This window comes from Oryctolagus cuniculus, chromosome 16, assembly GCF_051225735.1.
Source record: "Oryctolagus cuniculus isolate XC-2025 breed Fujian yellow rabbit chromosome 16, ASM5122573v1, whole genome shotgun sequence".
Classification (NCBI taxonomy): Eukaryota; Metazoa; Chordata; class Mammalia; order Lagomorpha; family Leporidae; genus Oryctolagus; species Oryctolagus cuniculus.
The window spans coordinates 12,749,541-12,766,164 of NC_142882.1; the positions used below are offsets into that span (position 1 = coordinate 12,749,541).

At 50.3% G+C, this 16,624-nt stretch overlaps 1 protein-coding gene across 1 annotated transcript in view; it reads left to right on the forward strand.

Annotated features, from left to right (window-relative positions):
• Positions 1-693: 693 nt before the first annotated feature.
• LOC100351314 (vomeronasal type-2 receptor 116-like) overlaps positions 694-16,624 on the forward strand; it is an 82,735-nt gene continuing 66,804 nt past the window's right edge. The window contains exons 1-2 of the mRNA XM_089315539.1: positions 694-763; positions 872-1,025. Coding sequence (XP_089171665.1) covers positions 694-763; positions 872-1,025 — 224 coding nt within the window. The remainder of the gene's footprint in view (positions 764-871; positions 1,026-16,624) is intronic.

A 16,624-nucleotide genomic window follows, 5' to 3' on the forward strand; every position in this document is an offset into this window, starting at 1 on the left:
TCTATGATCATTTATGTCTTGGAAGCAGGAACAGAGCTGCAGGTTTGCCTGGGAGCTGAGGGCCTGGTTCTGGCCCCACAGAGACCACTGCAGCTCACGCTGGGCCATGTGGTGGTCGTGGTGGTCCCTGAGCATGTCCTGACAGCAGCAGAGGGGCTCTGGTTCCCTGGCCAGGCCTGCTGGCTCCTGCTCACAGGTGCTGACCCCACCTGGGAGATCAGCATGGAAGACGGGTCTGCCGTTCCTCAGGGAGTAGCTGCTGTGTGTGTCCCTCAGGCAGACAGGGTGGCTGGTGCTCCCCACAGCCCCCAGCCATCTTTGAAATTCCCAGCCAATACAGCCCCAGGAGCTTGCTCCTCTGGCCACCCAAACACCCTCTTCCTCACCCCTCGCTACAGCTACAGAGCCGCCGCCCCTCGGGGCTCCTCCCACATGCCCAAGCCTCACTCAGAGAGGCATCCTCTGCCAGCTGAGTTCCAGTTGAGTCTCCATGGCCTGGAACCCCTGGCCTGCTCTGCCCTCAGACCTCTGCCTCCCTCTCCCTCTCCCAGCCCAGGGCCCAGAGCCCCTCCCATCAAGGCCTTCTGCAGGCCAGGCTGCAAGGGGCACAGACATGTCTTCCAACACTGATGCCCCCCACCTCCGGGAGCCCTCAGGCCCCACACAAACTGCAGACAAGCTGACAGCAAGACCATGGACACCTGCCCCTTCCAGGATTGCCCCCTCCTGACCTCACCCCCTGTTGATGAGGGGGACCTTCTGGGTGTGGGGGGCTGTTGAGAAATGCCATGTGCTCTCACATCTGCCTCATGCACTGGAGAAATAGAGGCAATGATGAATTTCAGGTGTCAATGATTTCCGGTGTCCTCAGCTGTCAATGGGATGAGAGTTTTGGTGACACCATTGTTACCCAATTCCAATTGTGAATACCAGGTCACTGTGATGACAATCAAAATAGCAGCACTGTCAGTTCTTACACATCTTGCATTTATTGAAGGTGAATTTGGACAGTTTGGGATTGTCAGGTTAATCTGGGGCCTGTAACTCTTGTGAAAACTGTGTTCATACCTGGTGTGTTACATGAACTGAAGTTTCTTTTTTTATTTTTAATTTTTTATTTTTTTAACTTTTATTTAATGAATATAGATTTCCAAAGTACAGCTTATGGACTACATTGGCATCCCCCACCCCCCACCCCCGATGACTTCCTTCCCACCCGCAACCCTCCCCTTTCCCGCTCTCTCTCCCCTTCCATTCATATCAAGATTCATTTTCATTTTTCTATATATACAGAAGATCAGTTTAGTATACATTAAGTAAAGATTTCAACAGTTCACACCCACATAGAAACACAAAGTTAAATATACTGTTTGAGTACTCATTAAAGCGTTAAATCTCAATGTACAGCACATTAAGCACAGAGATCCTACATGAGGAGTAAGTGCACAGTGACTCCTGTTGTTGACTTTACAAATTGACTCTCCTGTTTATGGTATCAGTAATCTCCCTGTGCTCCAGTCATGATGAACTGAAGTTTCTTGTGGAGTCCTTCTGCATGTGTGAAACACACCCTGGATTTAGAATTCAGAAGGAAGGACTTTGATCTGGATTATGTTTGATCTGGATTATGGGGCTCAATCCTTGGATTTCTTGGATTGAATAAAACTACAAATAATCATTTCCATGTGTTTTGTATTTATTTTTTCTCTCTTAGAAATGCAGATCACAGAGAGAGAAGGAGAGACAGAGAAAGAGGGAGATTTCACATACATGAATCACTTCCTAAATGGCTGCAATATTTAGAGGCTGGACCAGACTGAAGCCAGGAACCTGGAGTTTCATTTGGATCTCCCACAGAGGTGGCGGGGACATAAGCACCTGGGTGTTCTTCCACTGTCTTCCCAGGAGTGTTTGCAGGAAGCTAGATCAGAAGTGCAGCAACCTGTGCTCTGAGGACACTCAGCTGGAATGCTGCAGCCATGTGGGTGGCAATGTACGCTGGGCCACCACACTGGCCCTCATGGATTTTGGTTCTTGTGTTCACTGTCACAATTTTCAAGGCATATTTTAGCAGTGACAATGAGCAAGTCTGCAGGATGCCATCTCTACATTGAAAGGACTTAGAGGGCCTCAACCTGGACGCAAGGGTCCAAGCACTGCGGCCATCTTTTGTTGCTTTCCCAGGTGCATTAGCAGGAAGCTGGATGGGAAATGGAGCATTCAGAATGCAAACCTCTGCTCCAATGTGTGATGCTGGCATTGCACAAGGGCTGTTTAACAAGCTCTGACATGATGCTGGCTACAAATGTGTAGTATTTTCATACATGTGAGCAGTGCACAATGACCCAAACCTGCTAACCAGTATATCCATCACCAAAAATATTTATCCATTATGGGGCTGGCACTGTGGTGCAGTGTGTTAAATCCCTGGACTGCAGCACTGCACCCCATTGGGTGCCGATTTAAGTCCCAGCTGCTCCACTTCACTCCAGCTCTCTGCTATGGCCTAAGAAAGCAGTGGAGAATGGCCCAACTCCTTTTGCCCTTGCACCCATTGAGTGACCTGGAGGCAGCTCCTGGCTCCTGGCTTTGGATTAGCTCAACTCTGGCCAAGGTGGCCATTTGGGGAATGAACCAGCAGATGGTAGACCTTTCTGTGTCTGTGTCTCCCTCTCTCTGTAACTCTTTTAAATTAAATAAAATAAATCCTTAAAAACAATAGGTATATTTTTGGTCATTTTAACCCACAAACGTATGAGATGTTTTAAAGATGTTCATGGAAAATATGATTTATAAAGAAAACCAGCCTTTCAACATTTTTACCCATCGTATTTTAAATCCATTCTTCACTCACATTTTAAAGACCTTTGCAGAGAAATTGTCAATTAAAAATAACAAATAGGGACAAGTCTTTGGTGCTGCAGTTAAGAAGCCACTGTGACATGGACAGTGCTGTGGCATAGTGGGTAAATTCACTGCCTGCACTGCTGGCATCACATATGGGTACCAGTTCAAGTCCTGGAGGCTAACCTTCTGGTGCAGCTGTCTGCTATGGCCTGGGAATGCAGCAGATGGTGGCCTCAGTTCTTGAGCCTATAAACTCCTGTGAGAGACCTGGAGGAAGCACATGCCATTGGGGAGTGAACCAGCAGATGGACGATCTCTCTCTCTCTCTCTCTCTCTCTCTCTCTCTTTCTCTCTCTCTCTGGCAAACTATGTGTGTCTACCTCTCTATTTAATTCTGTCTGTCAAATAAATAAAATAAACCTTTAAAACAATAGGTATCATCTTTTGGTCATCTTATCCCAAAAATGTATGAGATGTATTCAAAATGTTCATGGAAAACAAGAAAAAACTATCCTTTCAACATTTTTACCCGAATCATGGATTTTTCAATCCATTCTTCACACACGTTTTTAAGGACCTTGGCACAGTAATTGTCATTAACTTTAGAAATAAGGACAAGTCTTTGGTGCTGTAGTTTAGAAGCCACTGTGATGGTGCCAGTGCTGTGGTGTAGCCGGTAAAGACACCACCTACAGTGCTGGCATCCCAAACAGGCACTGGTTCAAGTCCTGGCTGCTCCATTTCTGATTCAACTCTCTGCTATGGCCTGGAAAAGCAGTAGAAGATGACCCAAGCCCTTGGGCCCTTGCACCCATGTAGAATCTGTAGACCTGGAAGAATCTTCAGGCTCCTGGCTTCAGATCTGCCCAGCACCTGCCATTGCAGCCATTTGTGGAGGGAACCGACAGAAGGAAGATCTCTCTCTCTCTCTGCCTCTCTGTTACTGTGTCTATAAATAAAATAAATAAATATTTTTTTAAGATTTCTTTATTTTTACTTGAAAGTCAGAGTTACACAGAGAGAGGAGAGGCAGAGAGAGAGAGAGAGAGAGAGAGAGAGAGGTCTTCCATCAGATGGTTCACACCCAGTTAGCCACAATGGCCGGAACTGTGCCGATGCGAAGCCAGGAGCCAGGAGCTTCTTCCAGGCTTCCCATGTGGGTGCAGGGGCCCAAGGACTTGGGCCATCTTCTACTGCTATCCCAGGCCATAGCAGAGAGCTGGATCAGAAGTGGAGCAGCTGGGATTAGAACTGGCACCTATATAGGATGCTGGTGTTTCAGGCCAAGGTGTTAACCCACTGTGCCACAGCACCAGCCCCTAAATAAATTTTTTTTTAAAATAAGCCACTTTGAATGTCTGTATCCAATATAGAAGGCCTGAGGTCTGGTACCAGCTCTGCTCCCAATTCCAGCTTCCTGCTGATGCGACCTTCAGAGATGAAAGTGGTAGCTGCATGGTTAGGTGCATGCCATGCCTGTGTGAGAGCTGCATTGGGTTACAGGCTTTGGAGTTGGTCCACACCCTGGTATGCTTGTGACCATCTCTCTTCCTGTTGCTCCCCCCCATCCCTCTCATCATTTCTCTTTCAAATACATTTTTAAAAATAATGAGGGGCCAGCACTGTGGCGCAGAAGGGTTAACACCCTGGCTTCAAGCCACGGCATCCCATATGAGCTCTGGTTCGAGTCCCAGCTGCTGTGCTTCCAATCCAGCTCTCTGCTATGGCCTGGGAAAGCAGTAGAAGATGGCCCAAGTCCTTGGGGCCCTGCAACCACATGGGAGACCCAAAGGAAGCTCCTGGCTCCTGGCTTCGGATCGGCGCAGCTCTGGAAATTGTGGCCTATTGGGGAGTGAAACATCTGAGGGAAGACCTCTCTCTCTCTCTCTGCCTCTCCACTCTCTGTAACTATGACTTTAAATACATAAATAAATCTTCAAAACATGAGTAGAAATATACATACAGGAAATAAGAATAAAATGCAAACATAACCACATCTATATTTTTACAATTACAATTTCATCATGGTTATAAAAATACAGAATATTCACAAAGTTAATCCTTCATGAATGAATACGCAAAGTCTCAAGAAAAGGAAACATCATATTATTCACTCCTTATATGATGGGTAGTGGGGGGTTGAACAATGTACAGAGATGATGTCTTTAGGAGCCTTATTTATTTACTTATTAATTGAAAAAAATCATATTTACAGGGAGAGACAGAGAGAGCAAGCACAATCTTCCATCTGCTGGTTCAATCCTCCAATGGCCTCAATGGCCGGGGCTTGGCCAGGCTGATGTCAGAAGCCTCAAACTCCATCCTGGTCTCCCACAGGGAAGGTGTAGGCTCAGGTACTTGGGACATTACTTGCTGCCTTCCAGGGCCAGTAGCAGAAACCTAGATGGAAAGTAGAGTAGCTGGGACTCAAGCCAGCACTCCAATAGAGAGTTGCAGTTTCACAAGTTGCAGCTTAGTGCACAGGGCCACATTGCTGGCCTTGTCTTTTCATTCCAAATAAAATGAACCATACTTTTCTTTTTAATTTTTATTCATCTGAGAGATAGAATTGCAGACACAGAAAGACAGACAGACTGCTAAAAAGTTGATTTTCAAAAAGAATCTTGCAAAGAATGTTACTCATAATTTGTAGGAACTCCTCATAGAAGTAGAGATAAACGCATCACATTATGTCACTACCTTCCAGAGCCATTAGCAGAAACCTAGATGGGAAGTAGAGTAGCTAGGATTTGAGCCAGCACTCCAATAGATAGTTTCAGTGTCACAAGTTGCAGCTTAGTGTGCAGGGTCACAATGCTGGCCTTGTCTTTACATTCCAAATGAAAGGAACCCTACTTTTTTTTTTTTACAGATTTATTCATCTGAGAGGTAGAATTGCAGACAGAGAGAGAGAGAGAGATAGACAGACTTAAAGGTCTTCCATCTGCTGGACAACTCGCCAGGTAGCCACAACAGCCAGAGCTGAGCCAATCCGAAGCCAGAAGATTCTTCCAGGTCTTCCATGGAGATGCAGGAGCCCGAGCACTAGGGCCATCTTCCACTGTTTTCCCATGTGATGAGCAGAGAGCTAGATTGGAAGTGGAGCAGCCAGGACATGAACTGGCACCCATGCGGGATGCCAGCACCACAGGTGGAGGCTTAGCCAACTATGCCACCATGCTGTCCCCAGGAACCCTACTCTTGACCCAGCGTCTGGATTGTATCATGCCACAATTCCATAGTCAATTTCTCTGATATGTGACTGTTCTCTGAATCACTGAGTACATGAGCCCGATGCTTAGGAGGAAGAAGAGGCTGACATTTTATGCACACTCATGGAAAAGTGCGCCCCCATCTTATTTGGTCATGGCCCATGCCAGACTCCAGCTGCACGCAACTATTTCTAGTTGGACTCTAGACTTCCTGTTTATGCAGCTTCCTCCTTTTAGGTTCTGATTTGTTCCTAAGTTTTGTGGAAAGCATGGGTCATGTTGAAATCTCATGCATTAGTTTCTTTTGACAATTTTCTTGTTTGCAGAACTGGATGTTCTAGCAGATGATATTGGCACATTCCTGGGACTGATTTAATAATTCCAGAAAGGAGGGACATGTTTATCTGGGTTTCTTTAAGAAGATTTATTTTTTAATTTTTTAAAGGCAGAATAACACAGAGAGGTGTAGGAGGAATATAGAGGGAAAGAATGAGGAAGGAGGAGAGGGAATGAGAGAGATAGAGAACGAGAGGTCTCCCATCCATTGGTTCACTCCCAAAGAGGCCACAACAGCTGGGGCTGGGCAAGACTGAAGCCAAGAGCTAGGAGTTTCACCTGGGTTTCCCACATGTGTGCAAATAAAAGGAACCCTGCTTTTTTTTTTTATAAAGATTTATCCAGCTGAGAGGCAGTATTACAGAGAGAGAAACTGACAGATTTAAAGGTCTTCCATCTACTGGTTCACTCCCCCAGCACTTGGGCTGTCTTCTGCTGTTTTCCCAGGTGCATTAGCAGGGAATCTAGAAGAAGTGGATCAGCCGGTTCTTGAATCAGTGCCCATATGGACTGCCAGTGTCTCAGGCAGAGGCTACACCCAAACACCAGCCCCAGAAGGAATATGTTGACCACTTGATCTGCTAATCTCGGTGCTTTCTGGTGAGTTGGAAGACTTGCTCTCTTATCCAGAAAATATTTCATAGTAGTGATATTCACTTTAAGCTATACCATATTATTCCTTCCATGAAATAATTGCTTAGGAATGTTTACACTGCTAAAAAGTTGATTTTCAAAAAGAATCTTGCAAAAAATGTTACTCATAATTTGTAGGAACTCCTCAGAGAAGTAGAGATAAATACATCACATTATGTGAGTTTCTGATTAGAACTCCTACCTAATTGTCCAAACAGACCTCCTTGGGTTGTCCTTAAAGGAAAGAGTTTTTTTGGGGAAAAAAGCTTTCCTTATTCATTTTTTATTTATTTGAGAGAGATCAAGATCCCACTTGCTGTTTCATCCCCCAAATGCATGCCATCATGGGGTTGGGCTAGGCCAGATCAAGCGCTGTGAACTCAGGCCTGGTCTACTGCCTAGGTGGCAGGGACCCACCTACTTGAGCCGACACCTGCTGCTTCCCAAGGTACAAGGACAGGGAGTAGAGCCTGAACTTGAACTCAGTTACTCCAGTATTGGAGTGTGCATATTAAGCATGCTCCACAACATCCAGCCCAGAAAAGACTGTAAAAGGGCAAATTCATGCCATTGAGAAATCCTGAGGGAGTATGAAGATGACCTTAAGTGAACTTATGTGGGAGTTGTGGACATCTTTTTGGGATTAGGTACCTGAGGATGTGGGCCAGATGGTAGAAGGGTGGGTGTGAGCTTCTCTGTCTTTTTTGTTTGTTTGTTTCAAGATTTAACTATTGGGGCTGACACTGTAGGGTAGTGCGCTAAGCCTCCACCTGCAAGGTCGGCATCCCATATGGGTGCCGGTTCGAGTCCCGGCTGCTCCTATTCTGATCCAGCTCTCTGCTATGGTCTGGGAAATTACAGGAAGATGGCCCAAGTACTTGGGTCTCTGCTCAGGCAGGAGGCCAAGAAGAGGCTTCTGGCTCTTAGTTTCAGATCAGCCCAGCTCCATATGTTGAGGCAATTTGGAGAGTGTGCCACTGGAAAGAGGAAAAATCTTTCTCTCTATCTCTCCCACACGCTGGATGTAACCTCACAAATAAATACATCAATCTAATTACAGAGAAATGGAGACAAAGAGAGAAAAAGAGATCAACCATCTGCAGGGTCATGTCCAAAGAGATGAAATGGCCCAGGCTGAAGCCAGAAACCAGGAAGTCCATCTGGGTCTCCTTCATGGGTGCAGGGGCCCAAGGACTTGGGCTATCCTGTGCTGTTTTCTGAGGCACAGTAGCAGGGAGCTGCACAAGAGGTGGAACAGCCGGGACTAAAACCGGTGCCTATATGGAATGCCTGCACCACAGCCAGCAACATCATCTGTTGCACCAAAATTCCATCCACGAACTTCTAACTCATGGAGGTGGACACCACTACCTTGAGAATGTCCCTCCCTGTGTGTTCACAGTGACTTTGTCAAAAGGTGACATCTTCCAGCCAACAATTTGCCTTTTCAAATGTCTGCTTGGGAAAGAAAATAAATACAACACACACACAACTCATTTTTCTGCTTAATTCAAGCCAAAGAATCCAAGTAGCATGATTAGAAACAAAGAAATCATGTAGTGAATATGTGAATAAATTTGTCCTTTTTTTCACAGGCAGAGAGGAGAGACAGAGAAAGAGACAGAGAGAAAGGTGTACCTTTTTCCATTGCTTCACCCTTCAATGGCTTCTGCAGCAGGCACGCTGCGGCCAGTACATCTGGCTGATCTGAAGCCAGGAGCCACATGCTTGTCCTGGTCTACCATTCGAGTGCAGGGCCCAAGGACTTGGGCCATCCTCCACTGCCTTTCTGAGACACAGCAGAGAGCATGACAGGAAGAGGAGCAACCAGGATGAGAACCCGAGGTGCCAGTGACACAGGCAGAGGATTAGCCTATAGAATGGAGTGCTGGCCTCTCCTTTTTCTGAATTCTAAAGGCAGAGTATATACCACAAAGAGTATGAATCTCCATATACCATTTGAATACCAAGGAGTATGGATACATTTCGTGAGTTACAAACAAGAGAATGATTGTATATGGGCAAACTGTCTCATGTAGCGGAACATTTCCTGCCATTGGAAAGTGGAGCAGCAGATGGAAGATCACACACTCTCTCTCTCTCCCTACTCTCTCTCCTTCTCCACCCCCTACTCTCTCTCTCTGCACCTACCTCTCTCTATGTCTGTCAAATAAATAAAATCACTCTTTACAAACAATAGGTATCATTTTTTGGTCATCTGCAAGGTGCCTTTCAAAATGTATGCTTGGGAAAGAAAATAAATAGAACACACACAACTCATTTTTAAATCTTTTTTAAAAAAAAAAAGGCATCCCACCTGGATCCTGGCTTTGGTTCGGCACATTACCAGCCCTAGCAGCCATCTGGGGAAGCGAACCAAAGGAGGGAGGACTTTTCTATTTGTCTCTCTCTGTCTCTGTCTACTCTCTCTCTCTCTCTCTCTCTCTCTCTCTGTGTGTGTGTGTGTGTGTGTGTGTCTATCAATCTATCTGTCAAATAAATAAACAAACTCCTCCGGGGGCCGGTGCTGTGGCATAGCGTGCAAAGCCGCCGCCTGCAGTGCCGGCTCCCATATGGGCACCGGTTTGAGTCCTGGCAGCTCCATTCTGATGCAGCTCTCTGCCATGGCCAGGGCAGGGAATGCAGTACAGGATGGCCCAAATGCTTGGGCCCTGGCATCCCTGTGCGAGACCCAGGAAGGCTCCTGCCATTGGGGAGTAGACCAGCAGATGGAAGATTTTCTATCTCTCTCTCTCTGTCCCTCTCACCCTCTCTCACCCTCTCTCCCTCCCCCTCACTCTCTTTCTCTCTCTGCACCTACCTCTCTCTATGTCTGTCAAAGAAATAAAATCACTCTTTACAAACAAGAGGTATCCTTTTTTGGTCATCTGCAAGGTGCCTTTTGAAATGTATGCTTGGGATAGAAAAGAAATAGAACACACACACAACTCATTTTTCTGTTGTATTCCAGCCAAAGTATCCAAGTAGCATCATGAGAAACTAAGGCATCACACGTTGTGACTCTCTCCCCTTTTTCTGAATGCTCAACCCAGGGTGTAGATCACAAAGAGAGCACATCTCCATAGAACATTTGCATACCAAAATGTGTTGATAGGATTCAGAAGAGTTACAAACAGGAGAATGATTGTCTATGGGCAAACTGTCTCATGGAGCGGAACATGTTCCAAGGACTGCGTAAGTCTCAGTTCTTGATGGTGGCTTTTCCACAGAGACAATGGCAGCGCACAAAATTCTCATCCAGATACAGCAGAGGAGACAATCCTCCCAGCGGGTCACAGTTGGTGAGTTCTCTCACTGTGGAGTGAACTTGGAGTCTCTTCTTTCAGCCACTACCAAGGCAAGTGCTAGGAGCCTTTCCACCATCTTCCCCAGCCAGCACAACGGGAGGGTCGCTGGCAGCATTCCACCCCCACCCCCACTCCAGCGAATCCGGAGCTCCACTTCTCCTCCAAGCTTCTCCAGCTGGTGACAGTCTGGCGAGAGCCCACGGCATTTCTCCACAGCCCCCCACACCCACAGTGTCCCCCTCGTTCAGCGGGGCGTGAGGTCAGGGAGGTGGCAATCCCAGAAGGGGCAGGTGTCCATGGTCTTGCTGTCAGCTTGTCTGCAGTTTGTGTGGGGCCTGAGGGCTCCCGGGGGTGGGGGGCATCAGTGTTGGAAGAGACGTCTGCGGGCCTTGCAGCCTGGCCTGGGGCGGGCCTTGATGGGAGGGGCTCTGGGCCCTGGGCTGGGAGAGGGAGAGGGAGGCAGAGGTCTGAGGGCAGAGCAGGCCAGGGGTTCCAGGCCATGGAGACTCAAGTGGAACTCAGCTGGCAGAGGATGCCTCTCCGGGTGAGGCTTGGGCATGTGGGAGGAGCCCCGAGGGGCGGCGGCTCTGTAGCTGTAGCGAGGGGTGAGGAAGAGGGTGTTTGGGTGGCCAGAGGAGCGGGCTCCTGGCGCTGCATTGGCTGGGCGTGCCGACGGTGGCTGGGGGCCATGGGGAGCACCAGCTGCCCTGTCTGCTCCCTGGGGAACGGCAGACCCGTCTTCCATGCTGATCTCCCAGGTGGGGTCAGCACCTGTGAGCAGGAGCCAGCGGGCCTGGGCAGGGAACCAGAGCCCCTCTGCTGCTGTCAGGACGTGCTCAGGGACCACCACGACCACCACATGGCCCAGCGTGAGCTGCAGGGCTGTCTGTGGGGCCAGCACCAGGCCCTCAGCTCCCAGGCGAAGCTGCAGCTCTGTTCCCGCTTCCAAGACCACCACGATCATCTGGGCGCTGGCTCTCTGCGGGCCCTGGGGAGGAAAAGCCAGCAGTTAGGGCTTGTCGTGCAGTGGCTGGCAGGGCACAGGGCAGGGCACAGCCCCAACTGCAAACCCAGACCCCAATCCAGCCCTGCATGGCCACCCAGAAACCTCACCGTCCTGACACCCTCAGCGAGCTCAACCAATGGACTTTCCCTACACCTTGGATCCCAACAAGTCACGTGGACCCCAAAACTTACCCTCGAGCTTCCACGGGGCACCGCTACAGCATGGCATGGACACGGCCGCCATTCCTGGGCAGCTTCTGCACCTAGGGGAACACGGAGTGTGTTGAGGGGAGGCGGCTGTCCCGCAGGAGTCCCAGTGGAGGGGCATAGTTGCTCCCAGCGCGGAGGTGGCTGCAGGCCTGGGCATCCTAGAGAAAGTCCCTCCCCCGTTCCAGTCAGCCTTGGAAGGGGGAGCCTTTCCTAGTGGGGGCAGTCAGGTGAGAGCATAGAAAATGCCTTACCTGGCCTGGGACCCTGCTGCAGTCTCTGCCGTTTGGGGAGGTTGCCTTGTGTCCCGTGTGGCCTGCAGGAGAATGGGACTCGGTCAGCTGAGACCAGCGAGACCTGTTACACAAAGCCCCTAACTCATTGCAGCCCTGCAGCCCTGAGCCCATCCCAGTCCCCCACATTCAATGCCCAACGCTGGGGCTGCCCGAATCCCCCTTCTCCCCTGAGGGTGGGCACTTCTGATCTGCCAAGGCCCATGTGGATATTACAACATCAATTGGGGGCCATACCAACCACTCAGCTTAAAAAGGAGTCTGCTCTGCTGTTCTGCAATCAGGCTCCCACCTGCAGATCCTTTAGCACAGGCTGAACAAAAGAGCATCACTGGACCCAGGGGGCTGATGTTCCCACCCCTGAAACTGTGCTCACCTCAGCACACACCGACATGGGACAGGAACCTACGAGGCATCTCTCTCTCTCTCTCTCTCTCTCTCTCTCTCTCTCTCTCTCTCTCACACACACACACACACACACACTCAATCTGTCACCTAGACAATCTCCTCCAACATACCTGCTGTCTCCACCAGGGCCTCTGGTCCCGTCCTGGCAGGAGTCACTAGGATTCCTTGGGCGCCGGCAGCCACTCATGGTACAGATTCTCTGGTCTGTCTGTGCCAACCGCAGGCGATGTCTGCTTCCTGCAGATCTCCCGTTGGCTCCTGCTCTTTCTCTTCACCTGAGGCAGAGGGATCAGCCCCCCAGCTGGTACCCCAGGCAACTTGAGTGCTAGGGAGATGTTCCTGCGGCCTCACATGGGCATGGCAGAATGAGCTGGGACAGAGGGAGCTCCTGGGAACGCATCCAGGTGTGGGAGGCAGAGGTGGAGCCAGGGAGGAATGGTAGCCTTGGCTTCCTCCTGGTATTTCAAGCCTGCTGGGCTGGTGAGGGGCGGGGCTTGCTGAGCGGAACCCAGTCAATCGGGATAATGATAGGCTGGCAGTCTGTCTATCCAGAACAGTCAAAATCCAATAGAACCCTCCCTGATGAAAATCCCATCCAGGAAGAACTGCCTATGGGATGCAGTTCTGGTCAACAGGTCCTCTCACTCCTTGATGTGGTTATCTTTTCCCATGAGGCTTGTGTGATTTTACAGGAATGGATTTTTTAAAAGAACACTTTTATTTATTTTTATTGTATTTATGTTTTTGAAAGTCAGAGTTCCACAGAGGGAGCTGGAGAGGCAGAGACGGAGAAAAGTCTTCCATGCACCGGTTCGCTCCCCAGTGAATTGCAAAGCCATAGCTGCGCCGATCCGAAGCCAGTAGCCAAGAACTTCGACTGGGTCTCCCCCGTGGGTACACAGGCCCTAGGACTTGGGCCATGCTCTCTGGCCTTCCCAGGCTCTAGCAAAGAGCTGGATCAGCAGTGGAGCAGCCAGGACTCAAACCAGCTTCCCCCTGGGATGCTGACACGGCAGGCGGTGGCTTGACCTGCTACACCACAGCCCCGGCCCCAGGATGGAATGGTTGAGATCAGTCTTTTCCCATCTTTACTACTGGTTTCCTTCCTTCTGTATTGATTGAGAAAGGCGGAGGGACAGTGTGAAAGGGAGACCCAAAGAGCCATCTTGCATCCACTGGCTCTTCCCACTGCTTTTCCAGGCGCATCAGGGAGCAGGATTGCAAGGGCAGCAGCCAGGACTCCAACCTGTGCCTCTATGGGATGTGGGCATTTCCACAGGTGGCTTCCTCCCCTGGGCCACAACAGCAGCACAGTTTCTCCTGTAGCCTAGTAAAACGGATGCCCTATGCAAATTGGTGTGTCTGCAAACTTGCTATTGATTTCCATAGAGAAAATATGTTTCCCACCCAGATTTTTCCCTTGGCCTGTGGCTTCACTGCTGATGGGATTGTGACCGGGGAAAGTGACTGCATTTTTCCTGGGAGCTGTGGAGTTCCTGATGAGTTGGTTGTGTACTGTCTTCCTCTCGAAAGATGAGCCAGATGGCAGAGCTGCAGCATTGTCCAAGGATCCACAGGCTGTGTGCGCATCCCGCACTGAGGGCAGCCAGGCAAACCTTGTGAGCATGGGAGAGAGAACCTGTGTCCTTCCATTCTGCAAGCCAGCCCTCCCTGGTGAGTAGAGAATGATTGTGACTCCCCAGTGTCCACTGGTATACTTCTGCCTTCACTCACATTTCTCTCCATAACTGACAGGATGTTTTCCTTCAGATTCAGTGATCTATTTGGAAGGCTGGGTTACAGATGGGGTGGGGGGAGAGCTGGGGAGAAGCCCTCCCCCTGCTGGTTCACCCAAACATGGCCACAACCTCAAACAGTATTATCTCATGGGTCTTCACTCCATGGTGTCGAGGGACAGGCAATGTCATCTACTCTTTGTCATGTGAACTTTCTTGGGGTCATAGACCAGATTGTGCTGACACATTTCTTAATTGATTTCAAAGAAAGAGTTACTGAGAGCAATTGGAAGAGCAAGCGTGACACCATCTTCCACCTCCCCTTCTCTCCTTCACTCTCTGTTACTCTGCTCTCCAAGAAAAGCAAACCCTGCAACACACAGCTTTGCTTTCTCATCCCCACAAACTGCCCGTGGTCCCCGTGCACCTGGCTCCAACCTTCTGGATGACAGTGGTGCCCAGTGGGAGGCAGCCTCACCCAGGAGAAGGGGAGGTGGAGGCAGCTGGGACCCCATCCACCGCTGGCGGGCTGCGTCTTCCACCACACCTCGCTCTGCTTTGCCCACCATTGCAGCAATCTGGCGAGTGAACCAGCAGATGGAAGACCTACCACTTTGGAACTCTACATTTAAGATAAAAGAAATACATCTTTAAAAAAAAAAAAAAAAAGGCGTCCCACCTGGCTCCTGGCTTCGGTTCGGCACATTACCAGCCCTAGCAGCCATCTGGGGAAGCGAACCAAAGGAGGGAGGACTTTTCTATTTGTCTCTCTCTGTCTCTGTCTGTCTACTCTCTCTCTCTCTCTCTCTCTCTGTGTGTGTGTGTGTGTGTGTCTATAAATCTATCTGTCAAATAAATAAACAAACTCCTCCGGGGGCCGGTGCTGTGGCATAGCGTGCAAAGCCGCCGCCTGCAGTGCCGGCTCCCATATGGGCGCCGGTTTGAGTCCTGGCAGCTCCATTCTGATGCAGCTCTCTGCCATGGCCAGGGCAGGGAATGCAGTACAGGATGGCCCAAATGCTTGGGCCCTGGCATCCCTGTGCGAGACCCAGGAAGGCTCCTGCCATTGGGGAGTAGACCAGCAGATGGAAGATTTTCTATCTCTCTCTCTCTGTCCCTCTCACCCTCTCTCACCCTCTCTCCCTCCCCCTCACTCTCTTTCTCTCTCTGCACCTACCTCTCTCTATGTCTGTCAAAGAAATAAAATCACTCTTTACAAACAAGAGGTATCCTTTTTTGGTCATCTGCAAGGTGCCTTTTGAAATGTATGCTTGGGATAGAAAAGAAATAGAACACACACACAACTCATTTTTCTGTTGTATTCCAGCCAAAGTATCCAAGTAGCATCATGAGAAACTAAGGCATCACACGTTGTGACTCTCTCCCCTTTTTCTGAATGCTCAACCCAGGGTGTAGATCACAAAGAGAGCTCATCTCCATAGAACATTTGCATACCAAAATGTGTTGATAGGATTCAGAAGAGTTACAAACAGGAGAATGATTGTCTATGGGCAAACTGTCTCATGGAGCGGAACATGTTCCAAGGACTGCGTAAGTCTCAGTTCTTGATGGTGGCTTTTCCACAGAGACAATGGCAGCGCACAAAATTCTCATCCAGATACAGCAGAGGAGACAATCCTCCCAGCGGGTCACAGTTGGTGAGTTCTCTCACTGTGGAGTGAACTTGGAGTCTCTTCTTTCAGCCACTACCAAGGCAAGTGCTAGGAGCCTTTCCACCATCTTCCCCAGCCAGCACAATGGGAGGGTCGCTGGCAGCATTCCACCCCCACCCCCACTCCAGCGAATCCGGAGCTCCACTTCTCCTCCAAGCTTCTCCAGCTGGTGACAGTCTGGCGAGAGCCCACGGCATTTCTCCACAGCCCCCCACACCCACAGTGTCCCCCTCGTTCAGCGGGGCGTGAGGTCAGGGAGGCGGCAATCCCAGAAGGGGCAGGTGTCCATGGTCTTGCTGTCAGCTTGTCTGCAGTTTGTGTGGGGCCTGAGGGCTCCCGGGGGTGGGGGGCATCAGTGTTGGAAGAGAAGTCTGCGGGCCTTGCAGCCTGGCCTGGGGCGGGCCTTGATGGGAGGGGCTCTGGGCCCTGGGCTGGGAGAGGGAGAGGGAGGCAGAGGTCTGAGGGCAGAGCAGGCCAGGGGTTCCAGGCCATGGAGACTCAAGTGGAACTCAGCTGGCAGAGGATGCCTCTCCGGGTGAGGCTTGGGCATGTGGGAGGAGCCCCGAGGGGCGGCGGCTCTGTAGCTGTAGCGAGGGGTGAGGAAGAGGGTGTTTGGGTGGCCAGAGGAGCGGGCTCCTGGCGCTGCATTGGCTGGGCGTGCCGACGGTGGCTGGGGGCCGTGGGGAGCACCAGCCGCCCTGTCTGCTCCCTGGGGAACGGCAGACCCGTCTTCCATGCTGATCTCCCAGGTGGGGTCAGCACCTGTGAGCAGGAGCCAGCGGGCCTGGGCAGGGAACCAGAGCCCCTCTGCTGCTGTCAGGACGTGCTCAGGGACCACCACGACCACCACATGGCCCAGCGTGAGCTGCAGGGCTGTCTGTGGGGCCAGCACCAGGCCCTCAGCTCCCAGGCGAAGCTGCAGCTCTGTTCCCGCTTCCAAGACCACCACGATCATCTGGGCGCTGG